The following is a 15398-nucleotide window of genomic DNA, read 5'->3' as shown; positions in this document are numbered from 1 at the left end:
AATCAATCAACTTATCAATCAATCAGGTTCAGGAGCCATAAAACTTTTTTTGTGAGAAAGGGGCAGAGCAGACACCGAAAATGAATAAATAAATAAATAAATAAATAAATAAATAAATAAATAAATAAATAAATAAATAAATAAATAAATAAATAAATAAATAAATAAATAAATAAATAAATAAATAAATGAATAAATCAATCAATCAATAAATCAATCAATAAATCAAACAATCAATCAATCAGTCAATCAACTAATCAATCAATCAGGTTCAGGAGCCATAAAACTTTTTTTTTGTTAGAAAGGGGCAGAGCAGACACCGAAACGGGGCAAATATATAATTATATTGAATTTTTTTTGCTCATGCTTCACCAAAAGTTGTGATTTTCCTAAATTTCTGTCCATTGTCATTTACATTAAAAATTCTGGTATAGATTCAGACTAAATGATAATACAACAAATACAACAACGATATTGGTATTCTCTTTATTCAAGAAAAAGGCAGCAAATTCAAATACAAATGTAAGATAATTATACCAGATTAAAGGACAAGTCCACCCCAACAAAAAGTTGATTTGAAAAAAGGAGAAAAATCCAACAAGCAAAACACTGAAAATATCATCAAAATCGGATGTAAAATAAGAAAATTATGACATTTTAAAGTTTCGCTTAATTACACAAAACAGTTATATGCACATCCTGGTCGGTATGCAAATTGGCAGACTGATGACGTCACCCACTCACTATTTCTTTTAGTTTAGTTTAGTTTACTCCAACGATGTTGTAGGACTAAGCCTGTTCATCGATCAAAGTAGAATGTCTATTGCTGCTCTCCTTCAGACAAAATTAGGTGTGCTACTTACGTTGGCATGGAGGGGTGGCAGGGGTATCGTAGACAGCAAAAAAAATTCCATGAGAACACACGAGAATCGAAAATCACTCAAAATCATAGGCAATCTTCTCCCAATGCTTATCCAGTCTATTCTTAAATGCAATCACTGAACAAGCAGTAACTAAATTTATGTTAAGTTTATGGTTAAGTTAAGTTGGTCCTTATTGTCAAATTTGTAAAAATTGAAATATTGCATTATTCAAACAATAAAAAACAAAAGAAAAAGTCAGTGATGGATATCATTGACTCTCTCATTTGCATATCGCTGAGTTGTGCATTTAACTGTTTTGTGAAAAATAAGCGAAAATTTAAAATGTCATAACTTTCTTATTTTACATCCGATTTCGATGAAATTTGCAGCGTCATGTTTGTTTGATTTTTCTCTATCGATTCAAATCAACAATTTTCTGGGGTGGACTTGACATTTAAATCAGTCCAACAGTTTTCAAAGTAAATAACATAAGCATGATAAGTGGACCGCTGCTTAAATGGTACTCCAAAATGGCACGTTTGCTTTTACAAATATGAAACATATACAAATACAGTACTTCATTAAAAAAACCTAGCGACTTGATGTAATGTTGTATGATGTAAGAAAGGGCGAGGGGGCGAGAGGGAGGGAGAGAGAGAGAGAGGGGGGGGGGGAGAGAGAAAGGAGAGGGTGGTAAAGAGAGAATGAGAGAAAAAAGGAACATTTGGACTATGGGGACATAATATAGAGAGATTGATAAAGATACAAACAGAGAGATAGCTAGAAAAGATCTGTTTTTTCTAAATCTATTACAAAGTTTCAAAGATAGCTGACAAGTCTTGATTGTTTAATTATGTACAAACCGTAGCCATGGTAGCCGCTCTGACGGGCCAGTCTATGTTCACTTTCATACTCACCTAAATCTGTACCCACTTTAAAAGTTTACAAAATACATATAATATAATATAATATGATTTTTTTGTAGTTTGATATTGTAGCCTTGGAAGCTACAACGTCCCCAAGGGCCCCGGAACAGGGAGTTAGCAGGGGGTTTCAGCCCCTGGTTTTTTTTTTTAAGTGTACCAAAACGTTATAAGATGATCATCTGATCGCGATTTTTTTTTTGGATGGTTAGCCCATCCCCACTTTCAAAACCGTTCCGCGACCCCTGATCCCAGACCGCACAGCAGTCCTTAATAATTGTCCTCTAGTACTTAACCCGACACATCTCCTTACGAGGCAATACATCCCATAATAATGACAGCCCAGTATCCCATTATAGCCTCCATGTCAATTCAAATAACGATATAAAATTTGAATACCAGCAAATGAAATTTCTGAATGAAATAACCGCATAGTTTTTATTTCAATTCGGATAATTCCTTCAACAGCAGTCCCATGAGCAGTTCCCGTTCCTCGTCTTCCTCCTGCTTATTCTGCTGCTGAAGCAGCTCAAGGTCTCTCGGGTCACCCACATCCTGATATTTCTTCTCTTCGTCCTCATTCTGCTCCACCCCGCCACCATCTTCGTTCCCTCCTTCAGCTCTCTTGCCGTAATCGAGCTGGTGTTCCAGCTGGTCGACGAGCTCTCGGACCTCTTGCAGTTCTTTCTTCATGTGGCCCTCGTCTTCAGCTCCCGCCAAGTTGCCGAACTCTCTCTTGGCAGGCGCCTTTGGTTGGTAGAAGCAGTAGTGGATCATGACATTCTGGCCCGTATTCCCGGGTCGAGGATAATGTCCCTCCTGCCAGACCGCTGGGTCAGCAGACTCGGTTGCCCACTCCAGATTTTCCGCCGTCACAGTCATGTCGACTACCTGTATAAAACAAAGACCCACAGAATACAACGGTTTATTTCCAATTCGTCTGATGCCGATTCGTCCAATTGCAATCATTTGGTCTACCATCAGTTCGCCCACTCACCACATGGTCTACTTTCATTTAGTCTAATACCATTCTGTCTAATGACCAGTTGGTCCAATAACCATTTAGTCCATATACCATTTGGTCTAATTGGACTAAGTGCTAATTATGCAAAATGAATAAAAATGAAATGGATATTAGACCAACTGGGTATGAGATGAAATTGTCATAGACGAAATGGTGATTGGACGAAGTGATGATTGTTCCAAATGGTTAATGGACCAAATGGTTGTTAGACGAAATTTCGATGGACGGAATGGCATTAGACTAAATAAAAGTAGACCATGTGGTGAGTGGACGAGTTGGCAGTAGATGAATTGGCAATTTACCAATACGAGTAGCCTACGGTGAGCGAGCTTTCTCTGCCGCAGCACCTTTTCTTTGAAATAATTTACAATTTCTAAGCATTATATCATTATATACTTTCACGTTTAAATTGAAGTCTTTTCATACAGTATCAGATACTCCTCCAAGCTTTCTTTTTCTTTCTTTTTTCATTTGCGCATTGGACTAGATCATTTTCATATAAAATGCACCAAATAAATGACTTTTATCATTATTATTATTATTATCGTTATTAATATTATTATAATTATCATTATTATTATTATTATCATCATCATCGTCATTATATTGACTTGAATATTACAAAGTCATGTAAGCTTCATTCCTTTTTTTAGTATGATTGCTCCCTGTGCCAGTTGAATGGCTCAGGCATGTTTACGCACGAAACAAAATTCTAATTTCTTCAGAGTCAAATTCGACTCGAAATGGTGCTAGTTGGGAGTCAACTCTATTCCAAGTCAGAATGACTCAGATTCCAAATGAATTTGATTTCGAATGGTGGGACGCCAGCTGAAAAAAAATTAGGGATTGGGAGTCACGCCCTCTACGTTAGCTCTGGGAAAGAGAGATTCCATTCATCAACGTGTAATCTGGACTCCCGGTCTGGACTGAGTCAGAACTCAGAGATGACGCTAGGCTTATAGCTACCCACCTCCTGGCATTCACTGTGGAATCTTATCAGGTAAAAGCTGCTGTCTGTCGGCAGAATGATGGGGGTCTTGGGAGTGCCATCTTCACGGCAGCAGTACTTGACCTCTGTAGGTGTGCCCGGCGAGTATTCCCCAGCAGGCAGTACGTTATAATCCGGATCCTTCCCTCGCGATTCATCATTCCATCTAATTGTACCTTCCTGGAATCCTATGATGATGATGATGATGATAATAATAATTATAATAACAATAATGATAATGATAATGATAATGATAATGATAATAATAATAATAATAATAATGATAATAATAATAATAATAATAATAATAATAATTATAATAATAATAAAGGAAAGAGGCTACATCAAGAGAATGTACAAGATCTGGCAAGAGAAGGGTCTTTTCCCAACATCAGAGCAAAGACTTGCAGATCAGGTACGTGTGATCAAAAGGAATGAGTTACTGACTGAAGTTGAGAGGGAAGGGATCAGACGAAATGTGTATGAACCTGTGAGAGATGAGCAGGAGGAAGTACTCAGACCGGGAAGAGAAGAGCAGACAGACGCAACAGCTCAATTTCAAACAGAATTGGATCCAACCACTAACAGATTGGATGAAGAGCAGGAAGAGATAAAGATGATATTATTGGAGATAAAAGAGGGGTTAACACAAGGAGAGCGCCCCACCCCTCCTAATCTGAAGAGAATACCAAGAGAGAAACTGCTGATAGAAACTCAGAAAGTCAACGATGTTATGAAGTTTATCAGCTCAGACAGTATTGAGGATACCAATAATCTCATATATGCTGGAGCAGTTCTCGTAACAGAGAGGTTAGGTGTAAGAAAACAGGAGAACACAAGGAAGCACTGCCTACCACCATGGAAAAGGAGACTTGATAATCAGATAAAGGGATGGAGGACAGACCTATCAAGACTGACAGAGATAAACCTTGGCAAAGCAGATATCAATGATTTTAAGTACCTTGAGGAGAAGTACAGTATTAGAAGGAAAGGAAGGAAGATCGTCGTGGAGGAACTAAAACAAAGAATAGCAAGCACTACAGCAAAAGTAAAGAGGTACACCGATCGAGTGTCACAGTATAGACAGAATTCCTTGTTTGAGAACAACCAGAAGCGGTTCTACCAAGAAATAAATGGAAAGATGAAAGACGAAGTTCCACCACCAGATCCAGCTGCAGCAATTGCCTTCTGGAGCAACATTTGGAGCCAACCACACAATCACAACCAAGAAGCTATGTGGTTGAAAACAACGAAAGAGGAATGTGCAACTATAGTTGCACAGGATGATCTGACGATCAACAAAAGCAAGCTAGAAAAGATCATTCGGAAAATGGCGCCATGGAAAGCTGCCGGTCCAGACGGTGTGCAAGCTTTCTGGGTTAAAAGGTTCACAAATCTTCATGAAAGGCTGAGCATGCAAATAAACGAGATTGTCGTGAATGGTAACCCCCCTGATTGGATGACAAAAGGAAGAACGGTTCTCATCCCAAAGGATCCTACCAATGGCAACATTCCGTCAAACTACCGTCCAATTACCTGCTTGCCGATTCTCTGGAAGTTACTGACTGGCATACTATCAGAAGAAATATATCAACACCTGGACGATCAAGACATACTACCATGGGAACAGAAGGGATGTAGAAAAGGAAGTAGAGGAACAAAAGAACAACTATGCATCGACAAAGGAATTATGAAAGACAGCAAGAAACGAAAAACGAACCTCGCAATGGCATGGATTGACTACAATAAAGCATACGACATGGTTCCACACTCTTGGATCATCGAGTCTATGGAGAACTAAGTTGGAAAGTAATGGTGAAGTGCTTGGAGATGTTGGTATCAAGAGAGGAATCTTTCAGGGAGATAGTCTATCTCCATTGCTGTTTGTGATGGCAATGACACCATTAACTAAGGTACTCAGAAGATCCAGGCTAGGATATGAGTTCAAGAGCAAGGCAAAAATCAACCATCTATTATACATGGACGATTTGAAGCTGTTTGGTAAGACACAAAGTGACTTGGAGTCTCTCATCAACACTGTGCGGATCTTCAGCGAAGACATCGGTATGCAGTTTGGGTTGGATAAATGTGCAATGATTACTCTCATGAGAGGTAAGCCAGCCAATGACAACAACTTCCAGATGCCGAACGGAGAAGAGATCAGATCAATCGAAGGCGGTGGTAGCTATAAATATCTCGGAATATTAGAGGCAGATCAGTTGAAACATCAAGAAATGAAGAAGAAGATTGAGGCAGAGTATATCAGGAGAATTCGGAAGGTGCTCAAATCCAAACTAAATGCTGGAAACATGGTGAAGGCTGTTAACACTTGGGCAGTAGCCCTAGTGAGATATGCTGCTGGCATAGTTGAATGGAACAAGCTTGAACTCGAAACCCTGGACAGGAAGACAAGGAAGTTGCGAACTATGCATGGGATGTTTCACCCAAAGTCTGATGTAGATAGACTTTATGTGTCAAGAGAGAAGGGAGGACGTGGTCTGGCTGGAATAGAGGAGACTGTAAGATATGAGGAACAAAGCCTATACTGCTATATTGAAGGCCAGATGGATAGCATCATGACGGCAGTCAAAGAGTCGATGAGGAAAGGAAAGGATGTGACAGCGAAACAGCTGAAGGCTGATCAAAGGAAAATGAGACTGGAAGGATGGAAAGAGAAGGTGATGCACGGGCAGCATTTAAGACAGACAGAGGAGTTTGCTGGACCAGAGAGTTGGCAGTGGCTGAAACGAGGAAGTTTAAAGAAGGAGACGGAAAGTATGCTAGTTGCTGCTCAGGACCAAGCAATTAGAACAAATTACCGAAGAGCCAAAGTTGAAAAGGAGCATACATCTCCCTCATGTAGAATGTGTCATGACAAAGACGAAACGGTGTCTCATCTGGTGAGTGAATGCATCAAAATGGCACAGACAGAATACAAAGGAAGGCACGACAGAGTAGCAGCTGCAGTTCATTGGGGTCTGGCCAAGAAGTACAATTTACCCCATGCGGATAAATGGTACGAACATCGGGCAGAGCCTGTAGTAGAGAACGACGATGTAAAACTTTTATGGGATTTTAATATCCAGACAGACAAGGTCATTGAAGCTAGACGACCAGACATCGTTCTCTTAAAGAAGAAGGAAAGGGAATGTCTCATCATAGATATTGCGATTCCGGGAGACTGCAGAGCTTGGCGTAAAGAGGAGGAAAAGATACAGAAGTATAACGATCTGGCATGGGAGCTGAGAAGGATATGGAAGGTGAAGACGAAGGTGGTACCAATAGTCATCGGAGCCTTAGGAACAGTGACAACAAGACACAGAAGCTTTCTGGCTGTTCTAGGAGTCGAGTTGTCCTTTGAAACGATACAGAAGGCAAGCTTGCTTGGAACAGCTCATATCTTACGGAAGGTCTTGAATTAAAAAGAGAAGTGAGCAATGAGAAGAGGACCCATTTGATAGAATATAGAACAATAACCCTAGATTTCTGGAAGAAGTCCGGTTGCTGTTTAATATACCAACAGAACATGTGGACAATGGAAATAATAATAATAATAATAATAATAATAATAATAACAATAATAATTACAATAATTATAATATAATAATATTAATGATAATAATAATAATAATAATACAGGATTTGTATAGCGCACGTATCCACCTTGCTAGGTGCTCAAGGCGCTCCTATATTACCCCGGCTAAGCTAGTCTACCGATTCTGTTGCGCACATCTTTTTGAGGAATTACTTCCTGCCGGTACCCATTTACCTCACCTCGGTAAAGTGCAGCACAGTGTGGATACATTTCTTGCTGAAGTAAACACGATATGGCTAGGATTCGAACCCACGACCCTCTGTTTGAAAGGCGAGAGTCAGAACCACTAGACCACGACGATGTCCCATATATAATATTATATGTAAAACTGGGGTTTACACATGCACTGGCGTACATATGGGAGGGGGGAGCTTTGGTTGCCATGGAACCCAAAAGTTCCATGACCCCCCCCCCCCCCAAAAAAAAAGGAGAAAAAGAAAATGAAATTGGTGAAATGTGATGTTATTTTCTGAATGTATATATATATATAAATATACATGTATATACAAAAATACTCATTCACAAAGTTGGATTTTCAAAATGGGTTTTTGCAAACATTTTCATGAAATCAGTGTTTAATCAAGTCTGGATGGACTTACCATTGGGGCATCCAGTGCCAACCTTGAAGATGCAGTACACACCGGGCATCCAATCCCATGGACTGCTCGGTGTGGCTTCGGCGATAGACTTGACGCAGTAGTAGGTGCGCATGTTTTTGCCATCCGGGTTACTGATTGCTTTACGGTTGCAGTAGTTGGTCAAATGGTTGTTGCCAGAGCACTGATTGGGTCCCTTGGAGACCTGATATAGCAGACCGTCCTCCCAGGTGAAGTCACTGGTTTGGGGGCAGAACTGGTCGAGGAGTGCTGCCTGTGGAAGCGCGTACTTTCCGCTCGGCCATGTTAGCCTCACACTCATGGGAATGTCTGTATGGAGAAGGAAGGAAGGGAGAAGGGAAGGAAGGAAGGAAGGAAGGAAGGAAGGAAGGAAGGAAGGAAGGAAGGAAGGAAGGAAGGAAGGAAGGAAGGAAGGAATGAAGGAAGGAAGGGAGGGAGGGAGGGAGGGAGGAAGGAAGGAAGGAAGGAAGGAAGGAAGGAAGGAAGGAAGGAAGGGAGGGAGGGAGGGAGGAAGGAAGGGAGGGAGGGAGGAAGGAAGGAAGGAAGGATGGAAGGAAGGAATATCCATTCATGTCGAATACCGTGGTGACATTGCAGAGTTTTCCGCACCGGTACGCAGGGCGCTTTCAAGAACTTAGAAAATGTATTGCCAAATGCCTTTCATGACAATGAGTAACCAAGAAGTCTTTGTCGAAAATTGGCAAATCAAAACAGCAGTTTCATCCAGGACATATTTGCGATTTGTTGTCAGCTCCGAAATATAGGACGAACTGATGTCCCTTTTCACCAATTTTCGGCAAAGATCTCCCCGCTGTTAATTGTCAATTGACGCGCATTTCAATGTATTTACTGCCTTCTACAATTTTTTCTGCGTGGCGGTTCGAAAACTCGCTCTTATTTGCTCAAAGGAAGAGACTGAAACTTGGACCCCGTTACATAAAAGTTGCTATTATTGCAACTTTGCCATCCAATGGTAACTTTCATGGAATCCTTGATTTCCAATGACCGTTGAGCATCGTTACCATTGGATGGCAAAGTTTCTTAACTAACAACTTGTATGCGACAGAGTCCCAATTCGAATTTCCACTTAGAGTTAATATTCATCCTAGGTGTATCACTGCACATTTCCATGATAAGATTAACGGTAGAATTATTTATTACTCGAGCAGGGCCGCGGAACGGTTTTCAAAGTGTGTGGGGGGGGGGGGCTGACCATGCAAAAAATCACAATCACATGGTCATATTACGTTTTTGTACACGGTTTTGGAAAAAAGTAGGGGGCTGAAGCCCCCCAGCCGCCCCCCCCCCCGCTTCCGCGGCCCCTGTCGAGGATGTAATCAGTCTCCGCGACATATCTGCAACCGATGGAGATGCAGATGTCTCGGAGACATCGGGGACTGGGGAATGTCGCAAAACCTCTTTCTAGCGAAATAATGTTCTTGATTTCTACTAGGAAAAGTCTCGGAGACGTCGCGGGGACGCTTTTGCAGCTTGCCAAATCAAATTAATCAAGAATAAGTTGCAAGCCCCGTGATGACAGCTTTCTGTGGAATGGGTGCGGCCCCCATTCCACAGAACGGAGACCATTGAAAGACCACTGAAAGACTTAAAATTGGTGAGGTCTTACAGCGGTCTTCAAGATCACTGAAATTTGTCATCTCTGTGGAATGACTCAGAAAGACCCCCTCAAAGAACTCTGAAAGACTGATGGATATTTCTTGTCTTACTGGTCTTAGACTAGTCCTATAGAGATCTTTCAATTGTCTTTCAGAGATCTTTTATGCAACAAGGAATCTTTCAGAATTCTTTCCATGGACTTTGCCTGGTCTTTCGATGGTCTTTCAATGATCTTTCAATGATCTCTCATGAGTCTTACAGTGATTTACACAAAAATATTGAGAGACTGCCGAAAGATCATTGAAAGACTATTAAGACCTTTGAAAGTTCATCGAAAGACCGCTGAAAGACTGCTGAAAGACCACTAAAAGACCATTTTCCTGTAAGACCGTTGTAAGACTGTTTTGAACCGTTTCAAAAAGTTGTGGAGCCCATGAAGACCACGAAGACCACTGAAAGATTGGTCAGGACTCGTGTAAGACCTCAAAGACCAATGTAGGTTCATTGAGAGACCTCTGAAAGATCAACCATAATTCATGGTCTTTCAAAGGTCTTTCCGCGGTCTTGTTCTCTGTGGAATGGGGGTTTAGCAAGGGCTGCAGTACAAGGTTCTATAATGCAAATTAAGTCCCAACGTTTCTGGTTTCCCATCATTGATTATGTTATCAGTGCCACGGAACGTAGCTTTAAATTATTCTAAGATGATAGATCTGAATATGACCATAAATTATGTGTAGAAATTGCAGAAGTTCTTGACCAATAAGATTTGAACCGCTTACCTGTCGAGGCGGTGACCCCGTTGTGTTGTGGGTAATCTCCAAAAGCTTCAAGGATGTTGGCTTGGATTGCTTCTCTCTGCCAGTTGGCGCACTCTGCGTAGGAACTCTGCTGGGTCCAGAACTTAGCATCCAAAACTTCAGTCAATCTGATGAGCTGTATGCTTATCGGTTCTAGAAGTCATTTAGAATGTTGAAATGATGATGAAAGATGATGATGAAAATCCATATTTTATTGTTCGAAATAGACATGAAATGAAATACTCCGAAAATTTGCTTTGCCCAATTGATCGTGGGCCCGGCAGCCGCTGTGCAGCGCCAGATCGACGAGGCTCTATCCCTTTAATCGTTGATCGCCAAAGAGGGTAGCAGCAACTCCCGTCTTTTAACGTCTTTTGGTCTGACGCGGCCGGGGTTTGAACCCCCGACCTCCCGGTTGTGAGAGGGACGCTCTACCAACTGATCAAACACACCGGAAATAGACATAAAGACAGTGATCCTCTAATGATGCCAATATAAGTTATTTATATTGCTACCTTGTTTGGTGCTGCATGTATAAAGCCAGAAGCCAGGAAACAATTTTTGAAGAGGGTGGTTTTGACATGCGAAAAAGGGTTAATTAAAAATTGAAGGCGATTTGGTAAAAAAAGAAATTGACAGGCAACCCCCCCCCACAAAATTACAAACAAAAGCTTTCCGATCCAAAATGAAGATGATTTTTTTTTAATTTCTACTTTTTAGCATATCAACCTGATTTTCAGGCCTGGGGCGCTGTCTATGATGTATAACATACGCATCCCCCTCCCCCGGGGAAATCCGTGTGGTGCTTGACATTTTTGGTGTAATTCTAAGTGTTTCCGGTATCCTAAAGAGAACGCATTATTGCTCTATCTAGTTTTGAAGATATCAATGGTTCAGCTGTTAGAAAATTTCTACTTAAAAACCCCCCAAAAAAATCAGGCAGCAGAGTCTCGAGACAACCTGTAATCTTACTGCACTGTGTAATCTTATATGCATTTGTGTAAAATTGCAGAAAATTGGTATTTGGTGTAAAACCTTACACATTTATTGTAATATAACCGTTTGCCCCTTTATTAAAACAGACCTGGGGCCCGTAACACTAAACTTAGCAATGATCGTAAAACATTTTTCTACGATTGATTCCATTGACTATAATGTACAATCAATCGTGGAAATCAAGCGTACGATCAATCGCTAACATTTGTGTTACGGGACCCTGTTCTGTAAAATTGTAGAAAAGTTGTAGAAAATCTTTCCAGTTATAACAATTTACAGAAAGATTTGGTTATTTCTTTCTGTAAAATCTAGTTTTTACTTTTTTCCTTCTGTAAAATCTTCTGGTTTTTTGTAACAGTGTACCACTGATGGGGCCTGTTGCAGAAAGAGTTGCGTTTAAACGCAAGTCAAAATATCAAGCGCAAGTCCCGAATACGGGTGCTTCATAGGCTGAAAATCAAGTTGCGCAAGATTTTTTGAGTTGCGTTTGATCGCAACTCTTTCTGCAACGGGCCCCAGTATACTAAAACATACCGTTATATTCTTTGCTTCCTACTGTATAGGTCTTCTGCATACTACCGAATTTCTCCTGTGACTCTGCATTTTCTGTAGCCTTGTCCATGTTCAGAGAAAACGACCCGGAAACGATCTTGTAGCTACCCGCAACGTTTAAGCTGTTGGCCATCTGAAATCGCGAAGAATCCAAAAGAAATTACGACCCTTTACTCAATTCACGATGACGGGTCGAGAAATGTTTCGTCAATGTTCCCTATCCGATTTTCATTGTACTTTTGCGTCATTATACTTTTACATGGATTATGACATACACCCATTTTCAATTTTTGTATATATAACGATTATAAAACAGGGTCTTTACAGAACTATACATGTATATCATAATTATGTATAATGATGTCGATTTGACTCTTTCAGGGAGAAGTCTCTCCATGTGTTACTTTTGTTGGATATAAATATTAAAAACTGATATATACATTAAAAGTAGATTCTAAAAGAGCATCGTTGCCGCATGCGTATAAGGGAAAACATTTTGGTCAATGAGTTTCAATATATCTTGAATATATAGTGTTTGAATTTTTCCAAGAAGATTAATACGTCTTAATAGCTCACAAATGAAGGGGTGGGCGGGCGGGTGTTGAGAGGTAGGGGGGGGTGGATGGGGAAGGTTAGATGATAATTACTTCTCTTGCTGAGTTTCTGATGAAGGATGATTTGTCCTCGCGATATGTCGTGCCAGAACGGGCCCCTAATGTCGCCTGTACTACAACATGCTACAGAAAGAGAGGGTTGGGATAAACAAATGTTAGTTGTACTGTATGATCAAAGAAAATAAAACGCTAAATGACGTCTGAGAAAAAAAAGTCATCTTCATCATTATCATCACCATCATCATCACCACCACCATCACCACCACTATTCCTCGTCTTCATCAATTTCATCAGCATCATCGGCATCATCATCATCATCTCCTTCTTCGTCATCATCACCATCATCATCGTTATCACCATCGTCATAGTTATCATCATCACCATCATCATCATTATTATCATCATCATCATCACCATCGTCATCATCTTCTTTATCATCATGACCATCACAATCACCACTATCGCCATCATCATCATCGTCATCATCATCATCATCGTCATCATCATCACCACTACCATCATCATCACCACCATCATCATCATCATCATCATCACTACTACCATTATCATCATCATCATCACAATCGTCACCATCACTATTATTTCCATCATAATCATCGCCATCAACATCATCACTTTCACCAATATTATCATAATCATCGCAATCGTCAGCATCATCACCATCATCATCATCATCTTCATCATAATCACCATCATCATCCATCACAATCACCATCATCACCATCATCGCCATCGTCACCAGCATCATCACTGTCATCATCATTCTTTATCAATATGAGCAAAGTGTTTACCGTCCCCCAGTTGGTGAGGAATCCCATATAATCAGCCTCATTACCCCGGTAAGATACTGGAAGTCTGCAGACAGAAAGACAAAATTCCCGACTAAGTTCATAGCCATCGTCCGGGACAAGGCTCATCCGGTAGCGAATTTCGCCAAAATTCTCAATTGTTTGCTCAGAAAAGTACACATAGCCCTTCGTCTTTTCCTCGCTGTCCACCGACTTATATTCTGCAACATTATGAGGGGGGGGGGAATGAAATTGAAATAAATGAAATTTGGCAATAAATTTCAACCATCAATGAAGTATTCGCACTCTTTTAAACTGTTTGCAAGTCTTGTTAATTTGAGATCTCGGTTACAATGGAAATAACTGTTCCTTTATTTTACAAAACCACTTCGGGCTTCAAAACTACGTTAGGATCTTTGTTGATACGGTTCCAATATACTTGTGAGAACAGTTTTCAAAGTGCTGTTTTGTCATTTTCAATACATTGACTGCGTTCGTGACTCCTCGCAAAGCAAAAACTCTATTCTAAAATCATGGATCTAATCCTGCTAATCATTCAGAAAATAAGAAAATGATTTACTTACCGTGGCTTGCACCAAACTGAAAAGAAGCGAAGAGAGCATCGACACCGACTGAGAAATTAAGATATATGAAGAATAGAACAATCAGTTAGAAGGCGAGTCCTAAGCTTGATTTGTCTTCTCAAAGTGAAATTAAACAGAGAAAAGAGATACAAGAAAGCTGAGAGATCAATCAAATAAATTATAGAGTTAGTGAATTCTGTTACGTCACATACATCCAACTCCCCTCTCCCATCCATTACGATCGTTAATGATTCAAGAAAATGGAATTCATTGTTTCAATATAAAAGTAATGCCGATTTTCCGCAAACCAGAAGATTCTGCGTCGCTATGAGAAATCTTATCATGACGCAACATGACGCAACGTGTGCATGCGTCATTACTGATTGTGGTCGTTGAGAAACTCACCTTCAAGCGACACTTGGTGGGATAGTTTCTTGGCGTAACTCTTCGTTCCGTAGAAGACATCCTTCTCCTTGGACGTGAAAGCGCTGCTTCGTCGCATGAAAGCCACCTCATCGGGGACGCGGTACTCGTTATCGTTCGTCAACTTCCCGTCGTCGTAGGTGAGTTTCAGGACGCGGCGAGTCGTCAACAGCCCGGGATCTACCCCTCCGTTTTTGGCGCTTCCCTCTGGATTCCCCTTGATGATATCATAGGAGATACCGATGTATTTCATCTGTTCTGGGATTGGTTTAGTTGAAGCGCCTAGTATTGGGATCGGTAGAAAGAATAGTAAGGCGAACACACGACCGCACATCAGCTGTTTCGGCTCCATCGTGAACTGGATCAAGGGATCTATAAAAATAGATTAAAAAAAAAACTATACCCAGAAAATGAAGAAGTAATGACAAGATAAGAACTAACTGCAAAACGATAACCGTAATGTTCCGAATCAAGAGGGCCATCAGATTGATGGCTTAACACCATGCTTAACACTTATTTTTTTATCTAAAAAAAAAATCAATCCATTTTGTCTATATCATGCTTAACCGCCCTCTACGGCCATACAAAGATAACTTCAATGTAGTGAGGATATATCACTGATCTGTGTACTATAGTATTCAGATCAGTGGGATATACGGATGTCGGCCTACTTCTCTCTCTAGTGGATGTCCACCATTTGAACACTGGCACTGGATTTCTATTTAAAACCTTAAATCTATCTATATATCTGTAAGCGTTACCCCAAGCTCGTATTCCGTAATTAAAATACGGAAGTACTAGTGAAAATTAGTGTAAAATAGTGTTAATTTTTGGGGAAAAGTTTAATCATTATACCAACATTTTTGGATATATTTTGAATGTGAATGTTCCATTTTAATTCACCATCAACTGTGAGCCCTAAGAATTTGGTTGACGCGACCCTATTGAGAGGCGTGTTGTCCAAAAAGGATGTCTCCAAGTAGATTTCGCAAATTG

General features: G+C 40.4%; 1 protein-coding gene across 1 annotated transcript; it reads right to left on the bottom strand.

The window, feature by feature from the left end:
* Window positions 1–472: 472 nt before the first annotated feature.
* LOC129276414 (uncharacterized) lies at window positions 473–14929 on the bottom strand. Its single transcript, XM_054912788.2, has 9 exons — window positions 14385–14929; window positions 13980–14027; window positions 13399–13616; window positions 12620–12709; window positions 11955–12105; window positions 10407–10577; window positions 7993–8319; window positions 3781–3986; window positions 473–2677 (listed from the first exon to the last, which is right to left on the bottom strand). The coding sequence occupies exons 1-9, from the start codon at window positions 14752–14754 to the stop codon at window positions 2225–2227; spliced, it is 2034 nt and encodes a 677-aa protein (XP_054768763.2). The 5' UTR covers window positions 14755–14929; the 3' UTR covers window positions 473–2224.
* Between the last annotated feature and the right edge of the window lie 469 nt (window positions 14930–15398).

The sequence above is a fragment of the Lytechinus pictus genome, chromosome 14 (assembly GCF_037042905.1).
Source record: "Lytechinus pictus isolate F3 Inbred chromosome 14, Lp3.0, whole genome shotgun sequence".
Taxonomy (NCBI): Eukaryota; Metazoa; Echinodermata; class Echinoidea; order Temnopleuroida; family Toxopneustidae; genus Lytechinus; species Lytechinus pictus.
This window is presented reverse-complemented; position numbering and strand designations above follow the sequence as displayed.

Bases quoted from the DNA above. Each gene is read 5' to 3' on its own strand.
- LOC129276414 (XM_054912788.2), bottom strand. From the start codon at position 14,754: ATGGAGCCGAAACAGCTGATGTGCGGTCGTGTGTTCGCCTTACTATTC. The intron at 3,987-7,992 runs GTAAGTCCATCC...TCATCATCATAG, and splicing joins TGGCACTGGATGCCCCAATG to GATTCCAGGAAGGTACAATT. The intron at 2,678-3,780 runs GTGGGTAGCTAT...TGTTTTATACAG, and splicing joins TCCACAGTGAATGCCAGGAG to GTAGTCGACATGACTGTGAC.